The sequence below is a fragment of the Entelurus aequoreus genome, linkage group LG09 (assembly GCF_033978785.1).
Source record: "Entelurus aequoreus isolate RoL-2023_Sb linkage group LG09, RoL_Eaeq_v1.1, whole genome shotgun sequence".
NCBI lineage: Eukaryota > Metazoa > Chordata > Actinopteri > Syngnathiformes > Syngnathidae > Entelurus > Entelurus aequoreus.
Genome location: NC_084739.1, coordinates 44,576,957 through 44,599,064, shown reverse-complemented (window position 1 = coordinate 44,599,064; position 22,108 = coordinate 44,576,957). Strand labels below are relative to the sequence as shown.

Here is a 22,108-nt window from a genome sequence, read left to right as displayed (position 1 = left end):
CACGAATCTTTCATCCTCGCTCAAATTAATGGGGTAATTGTCGCTTTCTCGGTCCGAATCGCTCTCGCTGCTGGTGGCCATGATTGTAAACAATGTGCAGATGTGAGGCGCTCCACAACCTGTGACGTCACACTACTTCCGGTACAGGCAAGGCTTTTTTATCAGCGACCAAAAGTTGCAAACTTTATCGTCTGTGTTCTCTACTAAATCCTTTCAGCAAAAATATGGCAATATCGTGAAATGATCAAGTATGACACATAGAATGGACCTGCTATCCCCGTTTAAATAAGAACATTTCATTTCAGTAGGCCTTTAAAAGGTTCAATGCTAATGGTTATCAGCAAACTGGATATTACATATAAATGGATGAATATTGAAAAATATGCCGTCAAACTGTGCTTTGAAAGGAAACAACTGTCCGTGAAGTGGCAATCTGCAGTGGAGCAGTGACCGCCAGGTAGGTCTTGTGGTTCTCAACAGCTTTGGCTGCGGAAGCCACTATCATTACTTAATGATGAGTGACAAACCAAATGATTTACTACATACACGTCATTCTTAATTACTTATCATTATGCTGCTAGTAAAAAACCTAAAATTCATTATCTTATGAAATAAAAAATTAAAAAGTTAAAGTTGATATCGGAAATCTGGAAAGACGTATGTTAGGGCTTCTTTAAGCATTTTGTGTTAAGTTGGACTGTTTAAGTAACTCAATCTTGCTCCTTAACCTGTGAAACCCAATAGCACTGCACATAATTTTTAGACTACAATACTGTACAGTATCTGTGTACATGTATTTCATGATTTGTTTTTTTGCACTGCAGACTACAAAAAAAAAATGTTGAGACTATGATTTGTAGCAGCCTGAAAGAGAATACAGGCATAATGTTGTTTACACAGTACATGTGTGAACCGAATCTTTTCAACCAGAAATTGTTGGCAGAAACAGTGAAGGTAAAATCTTATCAAATAGCTCACTCATAGCCAGGAAACACTAACTTGGATCTCCATTCTGTTGGAAGAGTTTCCCCACCAATTGCTCAAATTCAGTGCCGACATTTCCCATCATGGTTGCTGCTGCGACACTCAGATGGTACAACCACGAGGCCTGAACAAGACCCTGACGTTAGTCAGATACTAGGAGTCATGTCTCTGTGATGTGTGGTAGAGATATATACCTTTTCATGGCGAGACTCAATGAGCAGGTAAGTTGGTTCTTGATCCTGCGGATTAATGGCGATGGTGAAGGAAACTACCGGTAAATTGTCCACACATGCTTTCAGGTCATCATCTGAGTCCTGAGACCTGTCCACCTCCTCCACTTGGGCATCCCAAACCTTAATCTGACCAAGTGGAAACTGAGAACATACACAAATAATACAGTAAATCAGTAAGGACTGCCTTTTTGCATTTGCATAGAGAAATACTGCTTTTAAGACACTGCAGTAATTATGATAAGGATGGTAAGATCGGTTCAATAGTGGCCTAATTTACTGAATCACATAGTAAATGCTCTGTGTTGTCGAACAGTTGGTATTTCCAACATCATCATTTGTTTCCTCAAAACTGTGACCGTGATGTACCTTGTCCTCCTGACTGCGAAAGTAGTATAGCGTTTTGCCAATCAAAGCACACCAAACCCGCTTAGAGTAGCCATGTTTTACCTGCCGTTTACAAGAGAAATGTAGCAGGTTAGCAATTCCTATGACAGTGAGAATACAGTAAAAGGCGAATAGTGATAAACAAGCACAGGAGTAAAATTTTGGGAAAAGTTGCATATTGTGAATGAGTAATTTGAATGGTGTGACCTTGATAAGATGTCCCTTCATGGTGGGCCGCATATCCGGCTGAGTGAAGAGTGGACTTGCAGCTTTGACTCTCAACACAGCCTGCAGCACTCTGAGCCATTCATCCAGCAGGTTAGGGGAGTCTGCTTTGAGATAGTACACTCGCTTCCCTGTCACTATCTACACACAACAGAAAAATACCAGTAGGGAAAAGAGAAGGAAATTCTCTGGATGTTGTTGGAAGCATATCCATATTTAAGTGTTACTTCTTTCTAAACTCCTATAGTCATATAAAGAATAGCTAATATTCTTCCTTCTTTTGAGTCTCATAGTAAGGTGTTGGCCTTCTAGATTGGAATGTGTCAGAGTAGAGATAACTCGGAGTAGTCTAAACAAAGAGAGTGGGGGCGAGGGACAGACGGAAGATCAAGGGACTTCCGGGAGTTTGAGCTAGACCGAGCTAGACCGATCTGGACCGGGCTAGGGAACGCTTGGGTGCTGGGTTGGTCTCAGGTTTGTCCTCTAAGCTTTGAGAATAATCTACAAAATACCAACTATTGCCTGGAGATTGAATATAAACATCAGCGTATTGCCATAAAAAGAATCTGGGAGAGACTAGCAATTTGAATTCCCCATTGGAGGAATGCTGGTCAACGCAACAATTTGGGGGCTTCGTCCGAGATGGCACGCTGTTGATTGATGACTTCTTGCAATCTTCTGGACAGACTCAATTGGCCAATTCAAGGTAAGCAGAACCTTTCTTTTGAGATAAAATCTGCGTTAGGAGTCTGTCCTGAAGTCTGTAAGTCAAACACTGTTTTGTAATCCCAGGCACAGAGTGGTGATTTTGATAGATTGATTGCATTTTTGCCCTGTGCGCCATTTTACATAATAGTTGTACATAGTGGTCAACTCATGTCATTGTGTCTTGAATCTTTCATCTGTGCCTGATAAAGTTATTGGTTAAAGTCCATCCGTATATTAAAATTCGCAAGGTTAAAGTCCTTCTGAATAATTCGGTAAAGTTCTTGGTTAAAGTCCGTTTGTATTTTTAATTCTGAGGTTGGAGTCCTTATTAATAATACGATAAAGTTGTTGGTTAAAGTCCGTTCGTATTTTTAATTCTGAGGTTGGAGTCCTTATTAATAATACGATAAAGTTGTTGGTTAAAGTCCGTTCGTATTTTTAATTCTGAGGTTAGAGTCCTTATTAATAATACGATAAAGATTACCGTGACGGGCTGCTTCACTGACGAGTAAGCAAATAGTCGGGTGTGGTTCGCCCTGGGGATTTGGTCACCCCTAATAGAGTTCAAGGTTAAAGTCCTTATGAAAAATACGACAACTACATTCTCGGGTTACGGATGGGGCATGAGAGACACAATGACCACAGGGTTTGACATGAACAAGTGTGACAGATAGAAATGTGATGGCGGTCGGGGAGGAATGTGATGAATCATTACTGTGTTTGATGATCAATTGAATGTACGGTTGTCGACAATGGAATTAGCAGGTACAGTTTAAAAAGAAAAAAAAGAGAACGTTCCTTGAAAGGGTTAAGAGGGGGTTTACAATACTCGAAAAGTCGTGAACTCAAACGTCTGGTAAAATAAGGAAATAAAAAATAAAATAAAATAAAAAAAGTAACTGGAAGTTTTATGGTAGGTGAAACGCAGAGAGAGTGCTCGTGTGTGCGTGTGCTGCTGAGTGTGTGAGTGTGTGTGCGGGAGTGCTTACGCGTGCGTGTGTGTGTGTGTGTGCTGCTGAGTGTGTGTGTGTGTGTCAAACGACCCGCCCAGACTTTGACTAGGACACCGCCCCCTACTCCGGTGACAAGAAAAGGAGGTATTAATACGCCCCCTCTAAGATTAATCCTGCCTCCGAAAATTAACCCCTTGTACACGTCTGACCATTTTCTCCGGCAGACATTTTTGACACATGACATTAACACTTTGGACATACTACAATATAAGTCTCTTGCCGATGCATACATGCAAGCCATTGTTGACCTTGCTTTCCCACCTCCGGGAAGGAACCTTTGGCCAAACACTTTGGACAAAGTTAACCCTGATATACAAAGTGCCAAAAACAATATATGGCAGGACATTTTATTCATCCCATGCAAAATAGGGCTAATGACAGAGCAACAAGGAAGCAACTACTTAAATTACAGATCGCCGAAGATAAAAAGTCAAAAGAACCAAAAGGTCAAAAATCAGATAGGGTATATTCAGCTGTGGGTGACCTTGCTTTTGAGTTCCAACAGGTGGAGGAAAGAATCCTCAACAGACGTGAGACCAGACGTTTGGACTCGGGTGGTGGACAACACAATAATTCAAAGCCAGTCCGGGGTGGAAACTGTTACATCTGCGACCTGCCGGGTCACTGGCAACGTGAATGTCCTAACTCCTCTGAACGGTTTGCAGCCAGAACATCATACCGGCGTGGCAAAGCACACCCACCGCAGGAGCCCCAGCAGGAGATACAGACTGGCCCCCTGCTGGACATGAGTGTCAACGGACAATGTTATCAGTTCGTGATTGACACTGGCGCCACCCATTCGATTCTGAATGCAGAGGTACCAAAGAAACTGTGTGCTTCCTCTTTAAAGGTCAAAGGCTTCGCTGGGGTCACAAGAAGGTTGCCTGTCACCAAACCACTTCCGGTTCAGATTGCTGGACACACACTAAAGCACCCCTTCGTGATTGACCTGCACACACCCTGCCTAATTGGTAATGACCTCCTTTACAGACTGTACCCTAACATTCAATATCGCACAGAAGGAACCTTCCTGGTGTTACCTGACGGCTCAACCACTAAGCTGTGACACCACTACCAAGGCTCCTCCAGGAGCTCATACCACAGCCTGAAACAACAGGAATGGCTGACATCCAACTGCTCTAACAGTGAAAACCCTGACTGACTGAGATGCTTCCGTGTGTTCTGCCACCCGACTCGCCATATGTTATGATTATTTATATATGTTGGAACTCAAGGTGTGGCTGCTCATGTTGACCTATCTTTGCAACAGCTAGCATGGTATAAGATGGACACAATAGTGTCCCACATTGTTCCCTTGCTCTCTGTCTCGCCTACAAAACCAAAGAACTTAGGTCCAATGATAAGACACGGCGTAGCTGCCAAACATTACACCGACACCCAAATACCACATTTTCAATTGTTTAGGTTTAGCCCATGGTTATGTTAAACACATAACTATGGGCTGCACTTTAGACACCTGTAGGCTACGAGGAGCTAGCAGCTACACAACAGCTGAGCTAAAACGACACATTACACATTTAAGCATATCAAATAATTATAGTTGCTCATTACATACACAAAGTTGCCATGGCAGAAGTCTGATAGAAAGTATTCAGTAACAAACGTGTCCGCATCATTCAACTTTCTACAACATGAGCTTGACTTAATGAATTATTGGGGCTGCCAGGTGTGGTAAAAATTCAAAATACTATTGCTAAAGCATCCGCCATAAGGGTAGTATTTTTCTACTATTGGTGACAATATAAATATAAGCATATTTTGTTACTTTCACCATATTGAATAAATTACATAAAAGATAGGGTTTAGTTGAGTTTGAGTTACTTGTGATATCGCTAAGGGGTCCCCTACCCTAACACCACCCCCCAGTGGACCATAGAGGCTAAAGAGACTTTCATTGACCTCAAACATGACCTGTCCTCCGCTACTTGACTATTAGCTGACCTTTTTCTTAGATGTTTCTGAAAGTGATAGTATGACTAACACAGTCCTTTTTTTCAGAAACAGAAGGGGGTGAGTGAGGGTGGATACAGACTCCTTGGAACAAAATCGACAATCATCCGACTCTGACAAATTCCATAGTTTTAATATTTTTCCCGTGGGTAAGAAATTATAACTAATTTTAATTTGAAAATAATGATTTTACACATCGATAGTACTTTAGTATATCAAATTTAGAATATGGAGGAGGTGAGGGTGAACCATGTATAGTCTTTGATTTCACTGATATGATCAATACGGTACAAGGGAAAAGGTACGTACTGACTTGTGTTGACAATCACAGTGGTTGGCCGGAATCAACAACAACCTCAAAAGAGGATGCAATATCAGTAATTAAATGACTTGTGAATGACCTAGTACCCCGACATGGTTTCCCCAAAAAGATTAAGTCAGACAACGGCAACCATTTAAAAAAATACTCACTTAACCTTGGTCGAAAAGGCTTTCGGACTAGAACACAGGTTTGGGGTACCATCCTGAGTCCCAAGGCAAGGTTGAAAGGATGGACCAGAATATAAAAAACTAATTGGCTAAAATCTGTGCACAGACCAAATTTAATTGGATTGACATGTTGCAATTAGCGTTAATGATCATTCGAAGGTCCGTGAATAAAACTGTTTTACCGCCCTTCTAGTTTTTCACCCTATGAGCTGCATACAGGTCAGCCATTCACAGGACCAGCAGCACCCCCCCCCCCCCCATGGAAGGAGGACTCAGCGTAAAACCAAAATGGTATTTTTTTACACAAAAAATTGCAGAATTTGTGTGCCAGTTCTTCTGTACAGATTCCCTTCCGCCCGCTGAGAGGGTCAAGATCAAGGTCATCAAACGCAAGTGGACGGAGCCCAGGTGGACTGGTCCCTTCTAGGTCGTAGAACGGACGTCCCACGCCCTTCGACTGGCTGGTGGAGGGGACACCTGGTACCACCTCTCCCTCTGCACTACAGCTGAAGAACCTGACAGATTACCAGGGGATGTCATTGCTGACATCGCCACAACATCTGCCCCTCAGCCCAGGAGACGAGAGAGATTTTCTACCTACATTACTCTTTTCAACTTCTATATTGTATATCCTTGTGTGAGACCAATCCAGTATGCTAAATGTTTCTTAGTTTTTCTTGCTTGTTTGCAGCATAACTATCTGTGTCGTTACATTAAGTGAAAAGTTTGATGTTTATCCCCGTTTTGTTACCTAAATTACTCTGATATTGATAGACGAAAGGCAGGATGCTACACCCGACTAGTGTTCCCTGGCGGACTGGTGCTTGGGCGTGTTCTACTGTCTTTGTGTCTCAGTTCATCCTTCCTGACGACAGTGACTGACAAGTATCTAAGAACATACAGCGGACTTTAAATAGACTGGGTCAAAGGGGATAGCAAGACTTATTTTTTGACCTGTGCAGTGTGATTAATTACGGGGGACACAATAGCTATTACCGTGGTAATAACCTCTATATTTGTTACGACCCAACCCTGAACCATTGGTGTCGGATGCAGACAACATACTCTGGTAAGTTGTGCCCATCGTCCCTTTTATGTTGTTTTGGGGCTTGACCTGACTGATACAGACGCTAAAGGAATTATTAAAATTAATGTCCTTGAGAGGGCGTTAACTACCTCTACACCCTCTGTAGCACCTAAAGTACCACCCCACCTCGGTGGTGTTTCAAAGGCTCACATCCGTGCGTGCTAATGACATCACCACCGAAGGCCTGGTAACTTTGACCTTTGACCTTAGGAGCGGGTGCAGACAACCTGTGGCTCAGGTGGATGCCAAAACCTGGGTGACTGTGTTGCTTCTTCCGCTGGACGTCCCTTTTCCCACACTTACCCCGCCCCTTTTAAGTTGACTGACATGTGTACCCTTCTGTTGACAATGCCACCCGATTTCTTCCCTTTGTGGCCCAAAAGCTGAATTACACGCGTTTTCAAATTACAGGACCCTCTCCGTCCCCCAACAAATTGGGTGACATCAACCGTTACTGGTGCACCACACTGATAGATGGCTCTAGGATAGGCCCTTGGGCACGAGCTGACTTATTCTGGTGTTGTGGGGAGCACAGATTGTACATTAGAATCCCGACGTCAGCCGTTGGGCTTTGTGCTATAGTTAGACTGGTGACCCCACTCACCAAATTAACACCCCTTGGAACTCCTGTTTCAGCGGCCTCTCTAACTCCCCGCCGCCGTTGAGACTAACCAACCTGACTCGTGACGCCGTTGAGGGACTTGCTGAACAACTTGCCCCGACCTCCCTCAGGGCCGTTCAGATCCGCATAGCCCTTGACCGCATCCTAGCCAAGGAAGAAGGAGTGTGTGCAATGTTTGGTGACCAATGCTGTACCTTCATTCCTAACAACACTACCCCTGATGGCTCAGTTCAGAGGGCCTTAAAGGGCCTCCAGGCCCTGTCTAGGGAACTACTGAAGTTTCAGGGGTCTCTGACCCCTTCAAAGATTGGCTTCAAAGCACATTAGGCAGGTGGACTGACCTAATTAAGTCTGTCTTGGTCTCCATTCTGAGCTTTTTTGGCCATCATAGCCTCATGCGGTTGCTTTATTGCCCCTTGGGCTAAGTGTCACTAAAGGGGGTCTAGCAAAGTGGTAACTTTAAGACTTTCGAGAATTGTTGGTTTACTTCCCTGACCATGACGACATTGACGTGGACTCCTTCCATCTATCTCCCATGTAAATAAGCTGTTGTTTTATTGCTAGCTTGCTTAAAGAAAAAAAAACAGCACCTACTTTAATGTGGGGCGTGCTTTATAAGTTTTGTACAAGTAATAAAGATCTTATTAGAAGATCTTAAAGGGGGACTTGTTGGAAGCATATCCATATTTAAGTGTTACTTCTTTCTAAACTCCTATAGTCATATAAAGAATAGCTAGTATTCTTCCTTCTTTTGAGTCTCACAGTAAGGTGTTGGCCTTCTAGATTGGAATGTGTCAGAGTAGAGATAACTCGGAGTAGTCTAAACAAAGAGAGTGGGGGCGAGGGACAGACGGAAGATCACGGGACTTCCGGGAGTTTGAGCTAGACCGAGCTAGACCGATCTGGACCGGGCTAGGGAACGCTTGGGTGCTGGGTTGGTCTCAGGTTTGTCCTCTAAGCTTTGAGAATAAACTACAAAATACCAACTATTGCCTGGAGATTGAATATAAACATCAGCGTATTGCCATAAAAAGAATCTGGGAGAGACTAGCAATTTGAATTCCCCATTGGAGGAATGCTGGTCAACGCAACAATTTGTATACCAAAAAGGAAGTTACACGCAATTGTCTCATCTAAATCCATAATGTCATCTGCTGTTTTATCATAGCAAATGACAAAAATTTCCTACCTGGAGTACTTGTTTTCCTTCTCCACGTGCAATGTTGCTGGTGGCGTTGAGCTCAATCTGACCTTGAGGTTTCCTTATCACATCGCTCTATGTAAACGTAATGGTAAATGGAAGGGTCAACAAAACAATAGTGGAAAACAGCCCCATATTCATCATATTTATATTAGGGCTGTCAAATTTAACAAGTTAACGCATGTGAATAATCACCAAAAAATATTGCATTAAACATGTATCAATGCAGATCAATCATGCAATTTATTTTGACTGTACATGCTCTTTTACCTTCAAAAGACTGCACAGGTTGTTATACAGTCAGTGATCAGGTCAATGCATACGAATAGTGCAAAGATGAGTGACAAGACTCTGGCTGGTGTGCTCGCTAGAAAAGTTCCCTTTAACTAGATAACACTGTTACCAAGTTTTAACTTTTTTTGCAAATCTTCAACCGAAATTGGAGGTTGGTTGCACACCATCTGAACAAGTATACACACAAAAAAATAGTTCTACAAGCCGACCAAACTCTGCGAGGCTAGATTATTTTGGAGGTGTTTTGGAGGCTAGGCAAGAGGAAACAAACTGGTAAAATGTTGGCAGTTCTGCCTATTACTATAAAAGCATAAATCAGGAAACTGCTTTACATAGGTTAAAAAAAATTGTGTGACACCAATTTTTCACAGAGGAAGTTCTTAGCAAAATATCCTACTATAATTTGAGATAATTTGGCTTTTTCGAATTCTTTAATACAGTGGTTCTCAAACTTTTTTCAACAAGGACTTCACTAGATAAAAACTTGGCTCTCCAAGTACCACCATAATGACCAACATTATAATACAGTAGCAAAGTATGCCTAATAATACATTAAAACAAGACAGAGGTATTATTTAACAAATATATTTAATATTTTTGGCCACGGTAGCATTCCACAAAGTTTGAACAGTAACACTGTGTTTAAATATTGGGATAAAAACACTGTACTTCATCCAATCCAGAACTCTTTGGCGTACCACTAGATGGTGCCCAAATACCACTAGTGGTACACATACAACAGTTTGAGAGTCACTGCATTAATATAAATGTGATACAAACAACTTACAGTATATATAGATAGATAGATTCAAGATCTGTAAAATATACCATATATATGAAATATGCTGCATGCAGATGTGGAACTGATAACTATGAGGCGACAAACTCACTGGGGATTTGTAGTAGAGGAGCTCTCCATCTTTCAAGACGAACCAGCGTCTCTTCCAGGTTTTCTTCCAAGTCTTCACCATTTTCAGCAGGTAACCTGATTTCTCCATTGATTCCTGCAACATGCAATCTTCTTCAATATGTTTAAAGTAGGGGTGTCCAACTGGTACCCATATTGGAGTCTTGCATATTGGCTGATACTGATATTAATCTGATACAATATCAGCACAAATCATACGTGCTTTTATTAGATTTGCTCAAGTGAAATAACTCAGGTAGCTATGAAAACACTAACCTATTTATTATTAACCATCTGGAATGTACTTATGCTGTTTTTAAATTGAGGTAGTGATTGTTTTTTGGTCACACCAAGTAGCCACAATGATTCATTAAGTTAACTAATTACGCAGACAATTGAATGATGCAGACACGCTTGTTAGTGGATACTTTCTAATATCCTTATGCCTCGGAGACTTTGTATCTGTAAGTAATACAACCATATTTTTTAATGCTGGTTTGTATTGACAAATCTCATGTTTTCGATTGCAATATTGTTCAATTGTACAAGTAACTCAGTCTTTAAGCTTTATAACATCAAATATGACTGCAAAATAACCCACCATAGAGCAATAAAAAGGTGAGAAACATTATTTAATTCAAGAAAGAACTCTTGGCAGCGTCCGTTAAACGATTATAATGTCGGGTTTCTAGAACTTTATCACAGGTTGCAGAGGTTAAGACACAGTAAAGGAAGTGAGCCTGGCCAGTGTGTATAAATAACATACTGGCCAGGCTAACTACCTGTCATGTATAAAAAAAGCTTACAATAGCATTTAAGTGAGTAATTTAAGTGAGTATTTATACAGGTCTAACCGTCCACTCTTTAGATTTAAGTTTGTAACAGACTGGAGTCAAAGAACAGCTGCATGGCTCTTCCCCCCGCCCTACTCCTCCCTCTTTTCTTGTCGCTCACTCATCGCTGTCTTCAAAAGTCTTCAATAAATGTGAAAGTGATGTTAAACATATATTTATTTATTTAATTTGTCATTTATACATATTTTCCATTATTTTATGCATGGTTAACTACTGTATAATCATCTGAAAACGTGTTTTGTGATGTTTGTGTTTCTGGAACGGATTAACTGGATTCAAATATTTTTTAATGTAATAATTTGATTGGGTTTTCATACGATTCTGTGTTTGGACCTTTTGGAACAGCTACTCACAAAAACCGAGATATCACTGTATATAAAAGACCAAGAGGGTACACCCTGCACTGGTCATCTGTTAGTCACAGGGCTCTCATATACTGTAGCTCAACAAACAGTAGGAAACACATTCCACAGAGAATAACAACATAAAATCAGAGCAAAACAATAATAATGGCACATTTCATCCTAAGTACAAGTGTAACAGAAATATTAATGTTAGCACATATCTGTAAGAGAAAGTGCAAACTCCTATAAAGCTAAATGTGTTTTGCTGTGCTAAGGTCAAAAATGCACTATTTGGCCATAGTTTCAAAGCAGTGTTATTTTATGTAATTTTTTTTAGTCTTTATGTCTTCCTAAATTCTCTTGAGATGATGTTTATGTATAGAATATTGTTTGTGTAAAATGAAGGTACATACGGTCTTGCAGTTGTCTCGAGCCAAGGAGCAAGTTTTGGGAAGTTTCTGTTCTGGCTCAGAGCACTCGGTATCGGTGGAATAGGCATCAGGTGGAATGGCATAGTCGCATTCTGATGCCATTGAAGACACTGACACCGCTGCAGGCAAAGACGTTTGGCATTGTTAGCTGCACAGATTAAAAAATGTTTTTAACAATATACGGCTTCCTAAAACCTCCAAAGACATGCACCTGGGGATAGGTTGATTGGCAACACTAAATTGACCATAGTGTGTGAATGTGAATGTGAATATTGTCTGTCTATCTGTGTTGGCCCTGCGATGAGGTGGCGACTTGTCCAGGGTGTGTATCTAGCCTACTGCCCGAGTGCAGCTGGGATAGGCTCCAGCAACCCCCGTGACCCCGAATGGGACAAGCGGTAGAAAATGGATGGATGGATGGTAGAAAATGGATGGATGGATGGACACTGAGGACATTTGTAATATAAATATATAGAGCTAAAAGTACAAAGAAGATGACTGGAAATGATCATAAATTGGACTTTACCAAAAAGACCAATTCATAGAATTGCCACAATAATGTTTTAATATTTTAGTTTTTGACTCTCCTGGCTTCAGTTGCAGGCAGCTTAGGTTTTCGTCCTCACTGACCGTGTTAATGTGAGTGTAAATGATTGTATATAGATTTAGTTGGCGACTAGTCTGCTGACCAGTCTGCTGGGATAGGCTTCAGGTCCATGTGATCGCGTTTGGAATAATGGCTTTTTTTTTTTTGGTAATGGGTTTTCTTATTAAATATTTTCCTTGACAATGCTGTTACCGCTACTTTTTGTGACATACAAAGCGTTACTATTGCATCGATCACAGGCTCATGATAAAGTGATCAGAGGCACACTTCAGTTTTGCTAACTCACATGCTGGTTGCTAGGGCAAGTAAAAACATTCTCTTGTCAGCAAAGCACTCCAATGCGTACTTACAGAAGACGCTCTGTAGAAATCTGTTTTGAATGGCATTTCACACCTACTCCATACAGTGTGTGGATGGACGCTTCATGTGAAAACTGAATCAAATTTTTTCTAGTTAAACTTCATAAGATATGAAAATATGTAATTAATATGAAAATGATCTGATTTAGTGCTGGCAAAATGTACACTTAATTATGAGTTGCACAAATAATCACCATCAATAATTAGTATATTGTGATTGTTGAACAAGTTCTCTGATCACAGTGTTAAGAAAAAAACCCTGTAGATTTTACAGTAAAAAAAAATGGTACTTTTTTTTTTCACATCGAATTATTGTAAATTGAAAACAAGTACCACTATTATTTTGACGTTCAAATTTTGGCGCTCTTAGTTGTTTTTTTTTACTGTAAAATCTATGGTCATTTTTACAGTGCATTACTGTTAATGGAAAAACAGTCCCACACTCAATTTTTACAATAGAATTCTGGTGACAATGCCACCAGCATTTTACCATAACATCAACTGACTTGTTTTTTAATTTTTTTTTACAGTGCACAAGAAATAACTAAACAGACTGAAGTATGGCAAGTCTCGAGAGGTCTTAGACCACATGTGTCAAACTTGAGGCCCAGGGGCCATATCTGACCCGCCACCTCATTTTATGTGGCCCGCAAAGGCCTGCAATTACCATGCGTCTATTTGTTTCTAAATGTTTTCAACGTTCTATTTTGAAGAAAAAAAATACATGTACTGTATGCAATGTCATATATTTTAAATGTAATCTAATATTGCAACAAATATTATATTATCACACATTCCAAACATCAAAATAAGTACTTACCGTAATTTCCGGACTATAAGCCGCACCTGACTATAAGCCGCACCAGCTAAATTTAGGGGAAAATACAGATTGCTCCATATATAAGCCGCACCCGACTATAAGCCGCAGGGTTTTGATGTGTAATTACCGCAGTATATAGGGGTTCCTGCTACCACGGAGGGGATTGTCGGGACAGAAATGACTGTTTGGGAACGCAAAGCGTCCCACTTATTAACAATAAATCTTTCAATCATTCAATCAAACTTTCACATCTTTGACATGGCGAACAGCATTCGTGCAGAGTACAAATAATACAACGGTGCAAAGTAATACAAAGTGCTCGCCTGTACGTTATCAAAATAACCAGCCTACCGGTATATGAAAAGTCAGTCTTTAATCATTGTGTCATCGTCTTCCTCCTGCGTACTAAAACCACCGAAATCCTCTTCGTCGGTGTCGGAGAAGAACAGGCCGTAAATAAGCCGCACCGTTGTATAAGCCGCAGGGACCAGAACGAGGGGAAAAAGTAGCGGCTTATAGTCCGGAAATTACGGTAAATATCTGCTTGACTCATTATTTTGAAGCAACTTATCCATCAAATTATACAATGTAAAAATACATTTTCAGTAAAAACTGGTAGCTCAGTTGCCAGAATTTTACCTTAAAAACACAAACCAAAAAATGTGTAATATTGTCTTTCCATTTACAGTAATACACCGTAAAAACGACCGTAGATTTTACAATAAAACAGTGGTACTTACATTTACAGTATACATTGTAAAAAAACATGGTACATTTTATGGTAAAATTTCGGCAGCTAAACTTTACTCTAAAATCTACATATTTCTCTTACAGTGTACGTAAAAATATATAACAATGAATAATTGTGTAATGAAGCAATTTAAAACGTAGATATTATTCACTGTTACAAGTGGCCCTCGGAGGGCAGCATAACTGCGATGAGGCCCCCAATGAAAATAAGTTTGACACCGTCTTAGACTATTCAATTTATGCCTCTGTGGGAATTTTAATATTCATATTATTTGTGTAAAATTACTTGTTTTGTTGTACATTTTACTATTTCTATGTGACTGTAATACTAATAATGTTTGCACCATTGTCTAGTTTATTGAAATGCATGGGTAAGAATGACTTTCAAACAAACAACTCGCAACTATACATTGGTCTTCATTGTTCACTGAAAAGAGCCGTTCTAAAGATTCGACTCCTTCGCAAACGTCACATCTCTCCTAAGCAAAGACACGCGGCTCACTGAAAGAAAAACAACTGAAGAGAAAGCATTCTTTCATTACCTGGTTACTTTCATTAATATGTTTGATTCTACACTGATCTGTACTCACAACGAATATTATTATACTATAAAATACAATACAACTGTTATGTTATGGTATTCTATTATGAAAAAAAAATTGTATCAGTTTTATTCCTGTTACAAACCACTAGTAGTACTATTAGTAATAGTAGTTTTCCTTTATCTGCTATTGGAATTACCTCTTTTTAGAGAGCGTGGGCTGCCTGGGATACTGTCCTTGTGGGAGCTGGAGGAGTTGTGAGAGCTGGAAAAGGAACCATCTTCTTCTCCTGAACTGGATGACTCCTCTGAGCTGGAGGACTCATCTGAGAACGGACTGCTGCTCAGCAGAGTAGCCTTCTGCAGAAACACAGGGTACTCATTAGTACTGGTGTTCACCAGGAAACTAAAAACACAATCCTATTTCTTCACACGATCATACTTACTCCCTTCAGAGTAGTGTATACAGGTGTGCTCATGTTTTTATAAACCAGGGATGTGTACATTTCAAAGGCCGGGTAAGAGGATTGCAACAAGGAGTCTGCAAAAAAGAGTATGAGTTCTGAGTTCATAATTTGAACTAGGACTAGTTATGATGCTCTCACACTTACCTTTGCTAGCTGAGTCTGTGTAGGATGTCTCAGACAGCCTTATTCCTGATTTAGCCACTGCATAGATGCGACTCTCCTATAGCGACACAAGCACGTTAACAAGTACTCAATGTCCACTACATTAGGTATACTTGCACCATAGAATATAATTTACCGTCCAGACTGCTCATTATCAAATGACTAAATGGGCAGATTTAGAATGGAAGAATGGAAAGTGAGCTGTTTACTTTATGTGAGGCGACTCAAAGTGATCAGGCTCCCCCTTGTCATCAAAGATGCAATTAAGTAGACAGTACAAGTTATTGTTTTAAGTGTTGATATTAATAGTGGTTAACTTCTTTGTCCACTTATGGCATTTTAAATGTTATGTACTATAAAGTGTTGTCTGTATAGTCAAAAGGTGATTCTAAATTCTACAGGGGTCATTGATTGTGTTTGACTTTACATGTTACACTGTAAACATAAATTCATAATACGGGTGCGGCTATTGTTATTTTAATAATCGAGTAGTCTATCGATTAATTTGTTCGATTAATCAAGTGCCGTAATCAGATAATACACACTTAAGAGCCATGCTGTGTATTTTAGGGATAATAGTTGAAATAAACAAAACATTTTCTGCTTTCCATAACCTTCATTTCTTTCCCTAATGAATGCACATCATTAACACTGAAATTATACTTTAAACACAGATCACGGCACCCACATACCACTGCTCTCATGTCGCTCTATTGCGGCGGCTGAATCCGTGTATATAAAGTTCCAGGCACTCCATGTGGTCCAGATTTTATATATTTTTAATAAATGAATGAAACGATGAATAGAAGCAACAGAATAAAAATTGAAACTTTTTTCTAATCAAATTAATCAGTGATTAACCATTGCAGCCCTTATTCATATAATGATTTTCTAATTGCTATACATAAAGCATTACATACTGTAACTACTGCACATTCTAATCTATTTGAAGTTCGCAATAAATGACTGATGTCAGAATATAATGTTATCTTTTGGCTTTTCCACAATAGGGGTCGCCATAGCAGGACAACAGCATGAAATGTGGCTTTATGGTTACGCCAGATGCCCTTCCTGACACAACTCTGGCCGGGAATGGAACCTGTGCTCTCTACCATGAAAGAACCCTTATTCTAATGACTGAACACACTATCTAAAATTAATATATTTTGCTGGATGGAATACAGTACAGTATGAGAATCTTTAAATGTAAAAAATCATATGCTTACCCAGGAGGGGAGTCTGTGTAAAGGGGGTGTAGGAGGTGAACTGTGACTGTCTAAGGTTATTTCGAGACAACCATCAGAAGGGACGGGTGTGGCCTGTATGGAAAGCATTGCGGGTTTGGTGCGAGAGCCGTGGCGGATCTGCGGGGGTGGAACCTTGCCCGTTTCCATGCCGACCTCCTCGCCTTGGTCAAGGTCTGTTTCCTGTGGCCGGAGTGAGCGCAGCATGCTAAGAGCGTTACGTGTTTGTCCGTGTGCAGCCTCTGTGCTGACGGATGGTTGGCTCAGGTGTTTCTTAGCCATAACTACTTGCATCAAACCCAAACCTGTTGGGGTCCGCAGTCGGGGTTGCTTGGGTGAGGCTGGCTTGTCTCTAAAGTCCTGGGGTGGGGTGGGACGTTTAGGAGTGAGAGCTGGCGTGAGGATGGGGCTGGGGGTCTTAGGTTCACTGGATGAGGATGATGAGTCAAGCGTCTGTGACTGGAATCGTTTGTTGAGCTCCTCAGAGTTGCAGTCCTCCCTCATTTTACACCCTGCAGGGGCCCCGTCTGAGGCTCCTCCCAGCAGATTGAAGCTGGTTCGCTCTACTCCCTGCATGTCGTCGTCAAACAGAGAGCTGCTGTCATCTGAGGCAGTCAGGTAGGCCTCGCTCCCAACACGACTTAACTCCATAACAGTGGCCGTGCCTTCTTCTTTGACATCACACCCTCCTCCTCCCTCAGCACTGGAGAGCACTGAGGAAACACTACAAGACTCTGGCCTACCCGCTCCAAACTCTAATGTATTACTGGTCTGGTTCTCTTCTGGGGGACTATCCAGTAGTCTGTTTTGATTTGGGCTACGGAGTTCAGCATCAGTGGATGATGACTGCATATTTCCCATGTCTGTCAAAATAAACACAGTAAACATCCCTCTTATATTGTTGACACTAGTAGGTCACTTCATTAAATATGCCTGCCAAATGGAATCATCCAGTAACAATAATAACAATTATCCAATACCAATACTATCCAATATAAAAAAAATCCTACCTTATTAACAATATTAATGAACAGTTTTGCTCGGCATCATTTAAACCACAGGTGTCAAACTAAAGGCTCGTGGGCCACATTATTTTATGTGGCTGCAAAAACCTGAAAATGTGGTAAGTCTTTTTTGCTAAATGTGTTTCAATTCTGACAGAAAAATTGTACCGCATGCAACTGCAGTTTTTCTAAACTCATTGTTTGATGCTACAAATTAATCCAAGCATTGTCATTGAAACTCTTTTTGAAATTAATTCTACAATATCTGAACTTTAACATCTGCTTTTCACCTTGACTTATCAGAATCCGATTTATTGGCCAATTACATTTAGCACACCAGGAATTTGACTTGGTAGACTGTGCAGTACTGTAGCGGCCATTCGAAGTTTGTTGGCAAATAATATGATAATAATGAAATGAAAGGGGCAATTGTGCAATAATATCACAAGGCGATTATAAATTTATATGGTTTCGCAGTTTCAAGTGGTATGTTGAGGGCAGCCGTAACTGCAATGTGGCCCACGATGAAAAAGAGTTTGTCTCCCCTGATTTAAACAATATGTTTGTAGCTGTAGAATACAATGGTATGAACCAATATTAATAAATTAAGTAGTGCAACTGACAGTATGACTTTTATTGCACATTTTTACAGTCTAGCCTCTTGTCCTGCAAATTTTACATGTTACATGGCCACACAATTCAGAAGACAAATATGATTTGCCTCAGACACAATACTGACACAAACATATTTTTCTACAAAAAAAAAAGCAAATTAACAGAAGTTGCTTTCTCATAAGTATTTGTACCAATGTTGATCCTACCTTTTGTCTCTCCCGGGGTGCTTAGGCTCCTCTGGGAGGGTAAAGGTCCAGTTATGAGACGCGGGCTTTTCCCTCTAACCTGAAAGCAGCCAAACGTCAGGCTGCTGACACGCTGGGCTTCACCCGGCCTGCAAAGTACAACACGTCCACTAGAGTACTTCTGCTCAAATTCTGAAAGAAAGAAAAAAAACAATTACAGGATTAGTAAGAGTTACATTGGTTGTCATGGAAAAACAAATACTACATTAATGATCAGAAATTCACTTGCATATGCCTTTGTTTCAAGAAATGTTTTCATGCAATGTACAAACTATTTCATACAACTGAGTATAATTTAGTGCAGCTGCCAAGCTTCACACTCTGAGATATTTGTCTTCTTACACATTTGTGTATGAATATAATCTTTCAAAATCTAATGTGTTGTCTTTGTTAGAGATAGTTTGTGATGCTCTCTAAACGGTGTAGTTAACAGCATGATGAACAAATTTTAAATCTCCTCAAGCCTTCCTTTTTATGCACAGCAACAGACGAATTGTCGACAGTCACAAAAGAGGTTTTTTCTTTCTTTGCGGCCAGTTTGGGCTCATAAACAAAAACAAATGCTGATACCTCTTATACGATACTAAGCAAAATAATTGTGTGTGCTCCCTTAATAGTGCAATGGTTTTAGCACTTCAAAGCCCAGTTTTAACTGAGAGGAATTACCCAGGATGTGACGAAGTATTTTGGTATTTATTGGACTTGTCCGGGGTATACCCTGCCTACCGCTCGAATGCCGCTGAGATAAGCTCCAGCAACCCCCGGCGACCCCGAACGGGATAAGCGGTAGAAAAAGGATGGATGGATGGATAAAACAAGTGTAAAAGTGACTACATGTAAATATACTATATTTCATGTTTAGGAGGCTGTAATAATGTTAAAAACTGTATTTAGAAGCTTTAAAGTTTGTGTATGCTCTTAACTATAAAAATAGTCAATTTATGAATATTATTTGAAAACATTCCAAACTTTTGAGTTCGTAGGATTTATGAGATTGCCACCGGAAAGCACATGGCTTGAGAAGAGAAGGAAAAAAAAGAACAGTCATATAATTACGAAAGGTAAACTCCAAAAATCATATTTACAGAAAGAGTGCTCTGGCTAAACCCCTCATGCAAACAGTCCCCATTATGTCAGCCATACACTTGCATAAATGAATAGGGAACAAGAAAACAGAATAAAACTGAATATCTCTTCGTGGAGCAAAAATAACCCACAGATAGGAAGTTAGGAAAGCACTTATCGAAGGCAGTGGTTTTAACAGACTTACCTTCTATTTTCTTCTGTAACTCCATAATTTGAGTGTCCTGTTGCGTGTTGGTTTCTCTTAGAGCAGCATTCTCCACCTCAAACTGAGGCAGAAACACATTTTAGGTGGAGGCAGTTGTAATTCAAGTATTTTCCTTACTTTTGAAAAATTAAATGACATTTTTCTCCACCTCTGACAACTTCAGCATCACCCATTCCTTGATTTTAGCCGCTTTCTCCTCTACTGTCTTGGCATCTTGAAGCCTTGACTGTGTCTTTTTCAAGAAAACAAAGCACATGTCATGAAGGTAGAGTGCAAACATCAGCCGCTGTTCATAAAACAGACACTCAAATGAAGTAAAAAAATATTCTACATTATTTAGGAAAGATATGAGACATATATTTTCAAACAGTTATATTTGTGCTTAAAAGTGTGCATTTTATGGAGCATTGCAGGCTAAAATGTAAAATACAATGATACCTGCTCTTCAAGTTGCTGTTCAAGATGGTTGATGATGCCTTCTTTTTCCTGCACTAAAGCTTGTAGCTCTTGGCAGCGCTGAAATAAAAGCTTCTCTGAGTTTTCAGACTGACCGTTTGGAGCCTTCAGCTTGTCCTCCGTCCATTGTAACTGAAGTTGTACATATGTTAACACATACAAACACATGGCCACAATCTTTAAGGTAATATGCAGTTGTCCTATGACTTACCTGCTGCTGAGCGGTAAAAGCTCGTTTTTCTGACTCGGCCACCTGCCTTTCCAGTTGTTGAATCTGTGAACACACCATAAAATAGACTGCTGTTTACTCTTATGTCTTTAAACCTAAAGCTACTCTATACTCTCTCAGGATGTTATAGCAAAACGTGCTTACGTATGGATGTTATATTTTTTGTTACGCCCCCCTAGGAAGAAGTAAATATTTGCCCCCCCCCACTCTCCACCATGACTATAAATAGTATAATTTGTCAATAATTATGTTATAACCATACCTCTGCATAGAATTGTAAGCTTATTAACATTACAGGAAACAACGCACCGGTCTTTCTTTGTCTCCCAACGAGGTTACAATGAAGCCAAGTGCTCCATACGCTTCATCATATTCTGGTACGGCAGAAAAATAATGTTCCCCAAGTTAACGGCCCCCCTGGCATCACACCGCACCCCCTGAGGGGGACCCGCCCTACTATTTGAGAAGGACTGATTTACACAGCCCAGTTTTGGAATTTTGCCTATTATTCACAATCCCAATGTCTTTCTCTTCTTTGTACATTCTAAATAGTGTAAAACTACTTGCAAAAGGCAGTTAACAATACAGGTCAAGGCAATTTACCTGTTTTGCCAATAAATCCCTCTACAAATAACGCCATCTGTCAAATAAAATTTCTGTTTAACAAAGTGTATTTGGCAAGCTACCAGAGGGTATACCTATTTATTTATTTATTTATTCATTCATGCATTGTCTTTTTTTTTTGTCCTGTCCAGCTACTCAGGCAAATCATATTGTTGATGTAGATGTCCATATCTGCTGTATAGATTTACTTTACAAAAGAGAAGTGTGGGATGCTTCCCTTGTTGCCCTATTTGTATCTGACTTTATTAAATGGGTTTAGTTAATGTTTGGCGCAGCCGGACCAGAACAGGAGGGGATAGAAAGAGAGAAAAAGGAAGACAGAGGGGGAAATTGTGGGGACAAGAGAGGGATAGCAGAGAGACAACAACAATAACAACAACAAACACAACAATAACAATAACATCAGCAAATACAATATGCACAAATATGATACAAAAAGTGATCGCAAAGAAGCAGTTAGTGAAGTAAATATTAACACAGACATGACAATGAACATTATTACACTACAAATGGACTAATACAAATATTAATAGAAATAGCGCTGTTGATAATGAATAACAATAATTACAATAATTACCTCTATTATCAACAATACAATTGTTTCAAATGCAACAATACATATATGTTATGATAAATTGAATTAATAAAGCAAGCAGATAAATGGAGGGAAGAAAGAGAAGTGAAATGTATTAACCTTGTAGATTGTTATAGTAACAATAGGTTAAGCTTTGTCAGTGTGCCATGTTACCCAGTTTCACCTAGGGGAACAATGTTAATATATGTTTGATGAAACGTGATTACATGCATGACTGTATACAGGCACTGTATATGCGTATGTGCTTGTATATGTACAGTATGTGTATATGCATGCCTCAAATTTTTACTTTTTAAGGTCAAGGCAAGTGTTGCCTTAAAGGAGGGCTCATATTTTAGGGCACCAAGGCAAA

The 22,108-nt window shown here is 40.0% G+C and overlaps 1 protein-coding gene across 1 annotated transcript in view; it reads right to left on the bottom strand.

The window, feature by feature from the left end:
* plekhh2 (pleckstrin homology domain containing, family H (with MyTH4 domain) member 2) overlaps positions 1-22,108 on the bottom strand; it is a 97,266-nt gene that overhangs the window by 37,017 nt on the left and 38,141 nt on the right. The window contains exons 3-18 of the mRNA XM_062058810.1: positions 20,520-20,582; positions 20,291-20,440; positions 20,001-20,084; positions 19,832-19,913; positions 18,523-18,693; positions 16,680-17,560; positions 15,436-15,511; positions 15,271-15,365; positions 15,025-15,184; positions 11,730-11,866; positions 10,102-10,215; positions 8,906-8,992; positions 1,809-1,967; positions 1,584-1,664; positions 1,179-1,358; positions 1,000-1,108 (exon numbers count right to left, since the gene is read on the bottom strand). Coding sequence (XP_061914794.1) covers positions 1,000-1,108; positions 1,179-1,358; positions 1,584-1,664; positions 1,809-1,967; positions 8,906-8,992; positions 10,102-10,215; positions 11,730-11,866; positions 15,025-15,184; positions 15,271-15,365; positions 15,436-15,511; positions 16,680-17,560; positions 18,523-18,693; positions 19,832-19,913; positions 20,001-20,084; positions 20,291-20,440; positions 20,520-20,582 — 2,629 coding nt within the window. The remainder of the gene's footprint in view (positions 1-999; positions 1,109-1,178; positions 1,359-1,583; positions 1,665-1,808; positions 1,968-8,905; positions 8,993-10,101; positions 10,216-11,729; positions 11,867-15,024; positions 15,185-15,270; positions 15,366-15,435; positions 15,512-16,679; positions 17,561-18,522; positions 18,694-19,831; positions 19,914-20,000; positions 20,085-20,290; positions 20,441-20,519; positions 20,583-22,108) is intronic.